The sequence below is a fragment of the Nasonia vitripennis genome, chromosome 1 (assembly GCF_009193385.2).
Source record: "Nasonia vitripennis strain AsymCx chromosome 1, Nvit_psr_1.1, whole genome shotgun sequence".
Classification (NCBI taxonomy): Eukaryota; Metazoa; Arthropoda; class Insecta; order Hymenoptera; family Pteromalidae; genus Nasonia; species Nasonia vitripennis.
In genome coordinates, this window is record NC_045757.1 from 34,527,740 (window position 1) to 34,539,790 (window position 12,051).

At 40.7% G+C, this 12,051-nt stretch overlaps 1 protein-coding gene across 11 annotated transcripts in view; it reads left to right on the forward strand.

Moving 5' to 3' along the window:
- The window catches only part of LOC100123003 (fasciclin-2), a 55,304-nt gene extending 43,258 nt beyond the window's left edge, over positions 1-12,046 (forward strand). For 5 of the 11 annotated variants that reach the window (XM_031933736.2, XM_032596027.1, XM_031933734.1 and 2 more), the window contains 6 exons: positions 38-576; positions 659-1,117; positions 6,857-6,994; positions 7,110-7,179; positions 7,876-8,001; positions 9,379-12,046. In XM_031933736.2, the coding sequence (XP_031789596.1) occupies positions 38-576; positions 659-1,117; positions 6,857-6,994; positions 7,110-7,179; positions 7,876-8,001; positions 9,379-9,520 (1,474 nt within the window). In that variant the 3' untranslated portion in view covers positions 9,521-12,046. Of the gene's footprint in view, positions 1-37; positions 577-658; positions 1,118-1,512; positions 5,053-6,856; positions 6,995-7,109; positions 7,180-7,875; positions 8,002-9,378 lie in introns of those variants that run through there. The other 6 variants (XM_032596030.1, XM_032596029.1, XM_031933738.1 and 3 more) reach the window with 2 other exon arrangements.
- Positions 12,047-12,051: the final 5 nt, after the last annotated feature.

Below are 12,051 nucleotides of genomic sequence, written 5' to 3' on the forward strand. Positions count from 1 at the left end.
TAAGTATTGGTATTCGAGCGTTTGATGTTCGTTTTAGATCCGACGACGGCCTGTACGAGTGTATCGCCAATAACAAGGGTGGAATGGCCTTCAAGAACGGACACCTGACTGTCGAGTTCCCGCCGTCGTTCGCCTCGATGAGCAACCGCACTATCTACTCGTGGGACAACCGTCCAGTCAACCTGACCTGTATCGCCGAGAGTATACCCAACGCGACTATTCACTGGACGTACTACGGTAACGACAAGGTCGAAAACGACCAGCAGATCACGGTCTACGACAACGGCCCGATCTCTTCGCTCTACATCAAGCCGCTAGACAGGAGGTACTACACTCAGTACAAGTGCCATGCCAAAAATAGGCTAGGCGAAGCTATTCACGTGATGGAGCTCAGGGAGGCTCCCAAGCCCGCCGACATTCCTCAAGTCTCGATGATCGACACCACTGCCACGACCATCACCTTCAACATCGTCCCGCCGGTTGCACCAGTTGACCTACCCATCAGGACCATCTCTGTGCAATACAAGGTTCAGAACCAGCCCTGGACCATGTCTAAAAACCGCACTTGGGCTGTTGGTGAGTTCATGCTCGTTACTCGGCGAATTGACTAGGTTACTTGAAATAACGAATTAAAAAAATTACCTTCATTTTAATGCAGGTTCTCGTGCCGGCTACGTCATCGAAAACCTCGAGCCCCAGACGACCTACGAGTTCCGTTTCGCGGCATCCAACGAAGCCGGTCGGGGCAACTGGGCTCAGCACAAGAACTTCGCGACGACGATGCGCAGTGTGCCCGGCAGAGTAAAGTTCCTGCCGCGTCCTGGACCGAACGACGAGTACATCAAGTCGCCCTTCCACGATAGATACAATCTCAAGTGGACTCAGGCGCCCGACAACGGTGAGCGCATCGACTACTACGAGGTCAAGTGGTGCGAGGTCAAGAAGTACAGTGGAGACGAATGGGTAGAGCAGGGCAACTGTCAACAGAAGACCGAAATCAAGCAGGAGACATGGGTCACAGAATTGTACCCGGACACTTACTACAAAATCGGAGTCAAGGCTCACAACTTCCTTGGTCTGGGAGAAGCGCAGAACATCACTATTAAGACTACCAGAGGTAAGTTTCTTCAGTTATTCAAACGTGTTTTACTTATTTCATAAAATTACTGTTTTATCTTTGATTTAGTATCTTCTGACGAATCTAAACCGTTATACTCTTTCGCGGTTACATTCATTTTTTATTTGTTTTTATTATTTCACAACTACACTGGTGTACCTCTTTTTTGCATTTATATACAAAAACATACATGTTGAGATTACACGTTGTGAGCAATTTGAAGTACCTGAAAGAATAAAAAGTCAGTCAGATGTCGGTGCTTTGACATTACGAATGCCGAACATATAGGGGTATCTACAAATGGGGCGGGTGTACTTGTACGAATTAAAGTCAAATCAATCGACGAATCACTTCTCTCTTGTCCACCCTTTCAACACAAGCTTTTTTCTATCCAGAATCTGAGGGCTTTGTAGTGGATGAAAAGATAACGTCTGGCGGAGTCGCCATCCAGCTCGCCGTGGTCATCGTCGCAGCCACTCAATTGATCTTATCTCTAGCCATTTAAAGAAAAGCATCAACAGGAGTTTAAACGAATAATACAAAGCGAAGAAAAAATAACTCGTAATATCCCGAATCTCGTCAATCAACGGAGCGCGATGAATAGTTCACGCTCGATAAGACACAATGAAAAGAGAATAACTATATATTTATCTCACGATACTCGACAACGCCGTTGTTACATTATCCGTCGAAAATCTCCGTTCTTCCGAAAAAGTAAAAAGAGTCGAGGTCGCTGCATAGAAATGCGGAGAGCGCAGAACTATAGGGTATACAGACAGTCGTCGCGCCTAGTTGTTTTGCATTCTCTCGCTGTTCGCGAGCGCGAGCAAGATCAGTACGCGGCGAACGCAAACTCAATTACCACTCATCGATTGCCTTAGCGTAGGGTCACGTTGGAGATTCGTGCTGTATACATTCCGATGCGAAAAGAATACAAGTAAAGAGAAGGAGGGAAAAATGAAAACCAAATCCGTTGCAAAAACCAAGCGAGGAGAGTGCGAGAGGAAGGTTGGCAACCGTTGATATTCGACGGTAAGCCAAGCGTACATTATACGATATTCGCGTTGAATGCTCATTGTTAAAAACGTACTGGTACGTTTCTTAGTTACTTTGCGCGTTACATACGCTCTCGCAGAGAGATACATCTTTTTTTGTTCTTTTGCAATCTCGTCTTTCACACGCGCGCGCACAACAGAAGCATAAGCGCGTACTCGGTGCGATTTATACCGATGAGCCTAATAAGGAGAGAAATTAAAAATTAAGATGCCTTACATTGCCAAATGCCTAGTGTTTACGGATAAAGTTTCTCGCGTGCAGGCGGGAAGACTTATCGGAGGCTCGAATCGTATTTTTAGAGAATCTTTACATAGTTTGGAGATTATAAATTTTTAGTTTGAATTCGAGATCTTTGGGTACTTTTAATTCGTGTTTGTTTTAGTAAGCCTAGCTTAAGAGTAAGTTGTTTTCGAGTGTTTGAGTGAAAGAGAGAAAGAGAGAGATAGAGAAATTGAAAGTATCCACTACGCCGAAATTGAATCATTTACTCAAAGTATACTGAATACACACAATTACATTTTCGTTTGATCATTGTTAACATAACAAATCAAACACCGCTCTCGAAGCGAAAATCCGCTTTTAATGAGAGCACGTAGAATATACGAATCCAAGATCTGGATTAAAATCATCTCGAAAAGAAGAAAGATCACACTACAAATTATTGTGTCTAACAATGCTGAATTCTTTATCTTTTTTGTGTTTAATAACCTTACTATATTATTTGTTTTTCTTTTTTTCAAAATTATGTTTATCTTTTCCTTTTTATTATTACATTTTCCTTGCGTTTTTTTCTTCTTTTTGATCTTATCAGTCACTATAGTTGTCTGCTTGTCTAGAAATATTTGTCCGTCGAGCCCGCGTTATTAGAGCGCATGATTTTTGAATTTATTAGAATATACTAAGATTATAATTTACTGCTCTATATGGTTATCCAGTTTCTTAATTTTCTCCTGCATCATATATTACAAATAATTTTTAATTACTAATGCTGTACAATACGTCATATGCCGTAGATATCCCCAACGCATTTTAGACCAATAGCTATATCGTCATACAATAAGTTAGATATTTCTCACGAATACATAACAATATCATCACGAAGCATTATTAAAGAGAACGTGTCATCGTTTACCACAGCCTAAAAGCAATGTCCTAGTTATCGGCACCGCTCGCCAAAGCTGCGTCAATAATTTAATTTCCACGTAAAAGCCAAAATTAATAGTGTTCGTAATTAGGACATTAACGAGGTTCGCTATGTATGTGTATGTACGCTCTCGTGCGCTGCTGTGTTATACGCTCCCTCGAGCATTCGCTGAATTTTCTTTAATTAAACTTTAGCGCCTTTTACTTTTAAGAGTAGCCCGAGCTTTATAAGTATATAAGAGAAAGGGTGCAGGATCCAGCAAAATAAAGAAGAAAAGGAAGAAAAAAAATCGACGCCGCGTCTGGGAATTTTCTGAAGCTCTAAAAGTGAATCGCGTCGTTTCCATTCTTACCGGGTAAAATCGACGACGCGATGCATGGCATGCGCTTGATTGCTCCTTCCTTTTTTGCGTAGCGACTATATCGTCTCGCTGTTTTAATTAGCGTCGTTTGCCTGCGCTTCGCTGTATATACACTCGCAGAGCGCCGATCGATTTTTACTGTACAAGACGGTCGACGGATGGACATTTCTTTTTAGCGGCGACTTCCTTTGAAATAACTTAATTTACCTCGCCGGGGAGCGAAGTCCCTCGCTCTTCTCGATTTTAAGCGCTCCATTTGATTTTACACCTATTGTCGAAAAAACTTTTGAACCAGCGCTTTTTACGGTTCTCGCGCGCGGAGAGTGGATTATTATCACAAGCCAAAACACCGCCGACTTCGCTCCCGCAATTTTATTTTGAATTTACTTTTCTTTATGTTCCACCAATCATAAACTTTGTTCCAGTTTAATGCCTCTCAGAGTCAATTGAAAGAAGAAGTATAAAAAAAGAAAGCAATATAACAGAGAAGGAAACTTTGTACCAGAATAGTATCGGTTCTATTAATTGCCGGGGAGAGCTTTCGCTCGCTCTCGAGCCTCGTAAAGCGAAGGAAGGGAAATAAGCTCTGTAACGATGTGAATGAAAGTGAAATTCCTCCCGGTACACGCCAGCTCGATTTCCGTGTCGCCGAGGCGTGATTCGCCAGGTCCTTCACTCTCACTTATGCGCTTAACGGTAGCCAGTTTTACGGGGCTCGCGTAGCTCGTTTCCGCAAATAGAATCGAAAGCTTTGCCCGGCAAGAGAGAGTATTGTATCGCGCATCGCGAAATGGAAGAACTCTATGGACTGTGTGTGTAGCGTCTGTGTACATCGAGAATTGCGTCGTTCGATTGTACTGTTATGTCGGCGCCGAAAGAGGAAAGAAAGAGAAAACCGCGAAGAGCCTATGGTTTCGTTGTATAATTTTAGGAGGTGTAATCGTCGTTGTTATACTGTATCGGGCTTTCGTTTGCCAACTTTTCGCGCTACACGATTCTCGAGGCGTATAAAAGGCAGGCGCACGAGGCGTAAATTATAAAAAAAAAAATATATACACTGGCGTATAGAGAACCTTGTTGCTGTAGGCAGCGGTAGTCGTACACATGTATTATATCATATAGAGCGGTCGTATACGAGCGTACATACTATACACATACGCATAGATGTCTGTGTTTTTGGCTTGAGCCAGTACATATACATACATACAGTACGTATACAATAAGCAAAAAAAAAAAGAGAAAGAAGAAAAGAGAAATTTTTTTGTCTGCGAAGCATTTATTACTGTACATAAACACAACACTTATACATAGAGATACGTGAAGTATTGAAAGAAAAGAAAATATATAGAACGTCCAGATGGAAAACAAAACGCACAACTGTCAGGAGCGTCGCTGAAGCCAATCCAACGTCTCCTCTCGCGCGAGCGCGTATAGTTCTCTGCGTGAAATTTTCAACGAAATTTCACTCCCGCCATTAAGGAAATTGCCAGGCGAGATGATTGTTGCGTTGGCTTTTCCGGCGCGTCCGCATTCTTTATTTGACAACAAACATGCAACAACAAATTTAGAACATCCATGATAATAAACCAATTCTCGATATATATATATATATATATATATATATATATATATATCACAATTCTAAAAACTGCGTGGATCTAATGCGAGAGCGAGACAGACACATGGTAATTATGAAAAAACAATAACAGCAATAAAAGAATTATCTTCTGTATTAACAATTGTTCTAACCAAAGGTGTCTATGTACTATTATTATATAACATAAGCGGCAGCTGCGCGCGCACGCTTCTCTCTCACCTTATCTTCTCTGGCATTTAAAAATTGCAAGCTCTATAGTGGCTGCTGCTGTTACTGCTATATACTGGTGCTGGTGCGGCGTATACACGTATACACATTGAGAGAAACATACGGTGCTGGGCTAGAGTGTAATTACGTAGAGTAGTCGAGCGGGACGTAGTAGAGACTAACACCGCTGCTGTTCTCTCGCCGTTAGAATGGGCTTTACTTCCTTGGGCTTCTTGGCTGGATTTTTACTCTTTTGCGCTATTTACCTTTACGCTGCAGTGTACATGTATATATATATATACGTAGTAGTCGCTCCTCTTGTTCTCACGCGCGGAAATAAAACGGCTGCTACTGCATTTCCTTGTCTATCGCACTCTCTCTTACTCTCTGAACGGCTTTTCAGGTTCGCGCGACTATTGCTTCGAGAGTTTCTTTTTTTTTTACAACGCTTTTTGTGTGTTTTTTTATTTTACGTTTATTTTTTAACTCTCATATGTGTTCTTCATTCACTCTTGTACTTCTCATTCATACGTATATACTGAGCTCTCCTATGTACACAATATATCAAAGATCGACACGTCCAAAGTTGTACATGCTAATTTTTCTGATTAATTTCGAACGGCTTGGACGTGTCTATTTTTCGTGTAACGTTCATAGAGATGTATTATCTGTGGCCTCGATAAAAACGGATCTTCTACTCGTACACACACATACTTTAACTCTCTTTTTCGTTCTCCACCTCACATATGTATTATTATAATGAAGACACGACTAAACAAAACAATTTTGAAGATGCATATTACAACGCGGCGGCACGTGTTTGGTGATGTTGCGCAAGATCATTTTTCACTTTCAAAGAGACCATTATACACACACAGCCGCATCGATGTGTATCGCAGTTCGTTCAACTCGAGAAACGCACAATGAGAAAAGAGCTTTGTATAGAGAGAGAGAGAGAGAGAGAGAGAGAGAGAGAGAGAGAGAGAGAGAGAGAGAGAGAGAGAAAAGGAGTCTAGTACCAGTACGTTTTAATTTATAATCGGACGTCACCGCTGCCCAGTAGGTGTCCTCTCCTTTGACTTTCGTTCGATGATGCGGGTCCCTTATGCGCGTGAAGCATCTAAATTCATCATTGACTCTCTTCGTCCGCATCGACAAAAGCGCGCGCAATTTTCGATTTAATTAATAAGAGAGCTGAGCGCTGCATACTCGAGGATTTACAAGGCGACTCTTCATTGTACTCCATCACCAAGCATCGTTCCGTTAATTTTTCTTTCAGCTTTTTGCACTAACATATTGTTCTCTCTCACTTTCTTTGCCCACATGCTCACTCGCAATTTTATACCAACGCTTGAATTTTCACTTTCTTTCCAGGTAACGCGAGCAACGCGTCGGTGCTGCAACACCACGGCTCGATAATCTCCAGCGCGGCGATAATCGGTATAGTCATCGCCGTCCTCATTGTTATTATGCTGATTACAGACGCTATTCTCTGCTGCACCAACAAGTCAGGTACGTTAAGATTTTATCTCCTATGCTTGCGCCATACTCTGCGTTGGATGGAGATTAGAGAGGAATTTCTCGCGTTGGGGAAATTTAATTTTTCTTTTTTGTCTATACATTGCAGGTATCATCTACTACATGTGCGAACGATCGAGAAGAAAACCCGTGGACGAAGAGGACGCCAAATTGGGAAGGTACAGTCTCTTTCGAACGATTTTTCTTTTAATATAACTGTTCCTCCTGATATCTCGATATATACATATTTTATGTACACGGTATTTTTTATATATATATATATATATATATATATATATATATAAATTTCAAATGGTGCATATACTTACACACTAACACACACACGCAGAAATGCCCGATTCACTCGAGCTCGACACATTCTGTGCTTTGGCAAGTTTGGCGCTGTCGTGTCATCGAATTTCGCGCGCGGATCGTTCGTTTCCTCGCATTTTTTTATATATACATAGATCTATATTATACATTGACTGCATTTTTTCCATATAATACTCACATGCATCAACGTCGCCAAAGACACTATATCTCTCTCATTATCATCTCATTTATTCATAGTCGATATACAGATGTGCTCGACACGTTTGGGCATGCACTTCAAAAATTACACTACTTACGTAGTCTTTTGCATGGGATATATATCATATATACGGACATTACTGTTATTCTATATATTCTACTTTATATCGATCGATGTTGAGTAATATAGCGGTTGTTATAATGTTGACGAATCCGAAGAGACGATATGCAAAACGCTATGGCAGTGTAAATTTTTGAAGGATATACACGATTTTCATTAAAAAAAAAAAAAAGAAAGAAAGAAAGAAACTGACGTTCTGTTTTCTCACCGTGCATATTTATAGTCTTTACGGTTGGCGGTTCCCATTGCCGTATTGCGACCAAAAAATGGCCAACGTCGCCGGGGTGACGGCCATCCAAGACTCGGGTAGTGGAAAAAGTACCATTACGCTGGTCAAGCACACTGCCATGTAAGAATAATCGAGTTTGTCACGACGAAATTTTAACTTTTGGAATCAAAATTTTAGAGTATAAACCAAAAAAAGTAGCATGAGGAGGCAGTGCCGATTATCACATGTTATATTGTACAATCGACGTGGCTTACCGAGCATTTATCTATATATTTTTGTTTCGCATGGCGTTTTATTATGTGATGTGTATATTATATTTTATTGCTCCTGTATACATCTATATCTGTATATCTATGATTGTATTCTTCGACGTGCAACTGTCACCCTGTGCAATAAAGATATGTGTACACAGCATCGGCTCTCCAGCGCGAGTTACGTAAACGAGGGATGAATAAAAGCCGACGCCGGGGACGACAATAGAGAGGCCTATATCGCGGGTGGCGCGAAGAGAAAGCTCGGTACACACAGCATGCGGCGAGTTTTTTCTTCGATTCTCCCTCTAACCCCCCCCCCCCCCCATTGTGTGCGGTAGATAAGCCAGCAGCCGCCAACCACTTTTTTCCTCCCTTTTCTTATATTACGGTCTTGCGCGTCTCGGCACGCGCCCGCATCTTACGCGTACGCGGAGAGAAAACTTTCTGCGGTCGACGGAGAGCTGAAAAGCTTCTTTTCTGTATATCTGTGTCTCTTTTAGTCTCGTTCATTTCGTTATTTTTTTGTATATGTACATACTTCCCCCCGGTGTATTCCTTTGTGCACTGTATTGGTTTTTTCCTTATTTTTACTCGGAATAGATGGTACTAGAATAGAAGTTTTTCGATAAACGTTATGTCTGTATTATTTAGTTCACGACGTCTCGATCCGTCCCTGTGAATAAACTACTATCAAATCCAGACTCGCCTCTGTAAATATTGAATTGGAGAATTTCTTTCTTTACACGTCGGAAAGAATTATTAGATTTTTTTACTATTATAGAATGATCAGTCTTTTAAAATATAAGTATATGACAAACTTAGATGTTCGGTACAGTTTTAGTATTCGAGTGACAATTGACACTTCCGCTTGAGTTCCACTTCCGTCATGTCCTTCATCATCAATCATATCATTGTTACATACGTTTATATTTATACCAGTCGCATCAAGCTTTGGCCATGTTGCACGTTCCATATACTATATACACACTATAAACGCGCTTAGTCATTCTTCTTTCCTTATAGATTAGAACTTATTGTCTTTAAATAAAATTTTAAAAACAGTCAACAGAACATAGTGTATATAAAAATCCCTGCCGAAGTACGTCTTCGGCATCGGCATGTAATATTGAACAGTATCGTCGATGTTGATGTCCTAGCTAAAACAAATACAATATAGACACCAAAACTATCCGAAACCAAAAGAACCTGCCCGATCTAACGATAGCTTTGTTTTGCCTCACAGAGACGAGAAGGAGCCACTGAAGGAGGAGAAGAAGATCACGCCGATAATCGACTCGGGCCTGCACCGGGAGTCATCGGTCACCTTCGACGGCAAGAGGTCCATCTCGAAGACGGGCTTTGTCGGCAAGGACTCGGCCGTCTAGATATTCTTCCGGCGTACTAGATTGTAAATCGCTCTTCCTCCGAGAACGAGTCTATACGCGCGCACTTGCTTCCTAGCGGGCGGCGAACCTGTCTGATGAGACACTTACCATCATGCACAAAAATAAAAAAAGTATAACTGCCGTTATATCACACGCGTACGCCCTCGCAGAAGCGACAACTTATTACGAGAATAGAGAAGGAAAAAATATCGCCGAGTCATGGGCTCGAAACGACACTCACTTTACCCTTGCATTCCTATACACATAGAGTATATTTAAACAAGAAGAAGTTGGCAGAGCATAGCCCCTAGTCTCTCACTGTATCTCTCAGAAGCACCCGTCGTTCCGAGTCGGTGGTGCCGGTTCGAAAAGAATTGACGATATAGAGAAGAAGACAAAAAAAAAGGAGAGAACCGCGATGCGCGCGAACCGATACTAGCATGAGCTTATACACAGTATAGCAGAGTCAGAGTCACGAAACAAAAGGGTAAAACTTAACGCGAACCGGTTGAGAGGCTATTCTATTAGCCATCAGCCGCGATAAACTATGACAATATCTAAATGAAAGGACAGAGTTTTGAGTTTCTTCAAGCGCCTTCTGCTCTCTGACGACTTGCGCGCGCGGCATAAGGAGTAACAGAGTTGTACAAAATTAAAAGAAAATACACGACGATATATTACGTGCAGATTCGTTCGACGAGCAGCGCATCGGTAATGCGTCACGCGTTGCGGTATATAAGTCCGAGTGAAGCACTCGAGGAAGATGAGAAGATCCCAATGTGCCCAACGCGGTCGCAATCTAGTACGTCGGCTTGGATCCGATCTCCTATTATTATTCCATTTATTCCTACTCTCCTTCATGTAAATACGTTTTTCTCAAATAGTATTATATTGTATTATCTATGCCCCTCTATCCTTGTACTCCTAAGGTTTCCCGCGTACGGGAGGAAAATCACTGTTCGTCGTTACAAAGCAGAAAAACAGAAAAAGAAAAACTTAAATTATATCCCGATTATTCCTCTATAGGATTAAGCGAGAAACGAGCTTCGTATTCCGATGTTCAGACGCCATACAAGCGATCAAAAAACTATTCCGTACATGTGTATTCAATTTATATACTTTATCTAAGACTGAGTCCTCTCTATGTACTTTTCTGATTTTTTTTAACTATCGGTACTTTAATGGAAAAAAATAACGTTAACGTACATTTTTAGCGACAATCGAGAGCCTTGAACAAAACGTGTGCGTTGACTCCTTGAAGACTCCATGACATCGAAATTTAAAAATTACCGTTGTCGTTCGTTTTTTAAATACGAAGTTGATCATGTCTGCGGCTGATATCGTATAAGTAATGGATAGTCTCTGTCGCAGATGTGGCAGCGACCTTTTCTTATAAACACTGCTACCCAGAGAACAATGAGCCAATCTATAGACATTGACTTGACTTATTTGCGTTAAACGTAACTGTTGCTTATATGCCATTCGTTTGTTTTAATCGTAAGATTTGTATTTTTTAAAGAAAGCGCACGTGCGTGGATCTCTTTGACACGAGAAGAAAGAGCTCCGTCATGTGCGCATGAGTGTAAGTGTGTTTTACCTGTAACCTTAAACAGTGGCGTTTCCTTCGGGAGTCAATTTTGATAAGTAATAGAGGAATTAAAACAAAAAAAAATTAACTAAACATCGGTTGAAGGATGTCACTGACCTCTAGAACGTAAGAATGCTTTCTGCAGAAAAAAAGAAAAAAAACAGTTAAAATTGTGATAAGTCTTTTGTAAATGCTTGTAAACGTTATTCCCTAGTCTTAAATAAAATGTTTGACGAAAAAATCTGGAAAGAAGTAACAGTATAAAGAACGACAATGTAATCTCGTAAGAGACCCGCAGAGAATAGTGTTGTACTTGCGCCGAGGAAAGGCCGATTACTATTTTCGTGATCAGCCTTTTCACGAACGTAGCTTTTTTACATGAAAAAAAAAAATGAGATACGAAGGATTTTTGCCAAATATAGTATATAGTACTTACTTAGCTAATTAAGTCGGTAAAAAGTGTTGATTTGCGAAAATCGTTGCTGTAAATTGGTAATGGAAAACTGTAAACAGTTGAAAAATTAAAAACGAGTTTGAATCATGATCAAAGTTAAAAAAAATTCATCTACTCTTTTTTGTCTTTTCAACTGGTCCCAGAAAGTAGTTAAGTATGTACGAGTCTGGCGTTCTCTGCACGTTGCCTCATTTGTCATTATATATTATATTGATATAAATAAAAAGAATGCTATAAGTATTCGTCGATGCTCACAGAAAACGCCGACTTGATCAGAACGTAAAAAAAGAAAAAAAAACAGATGTCGCTTTCCACAAAAAGTATTAACTCGCATCTTCCAGTTTCTCCAAAACCTTACGATTAGCCGTAAGCCAATTAGGATTAAGGCATATTTTTTATGTATGCTTTTTCTGTACGCCACGATGACAAAAGAAGTTTCAATAAAGGAAAAAGACATTGTCAAAGGTTAAAACCACCAAAAAAACGTGA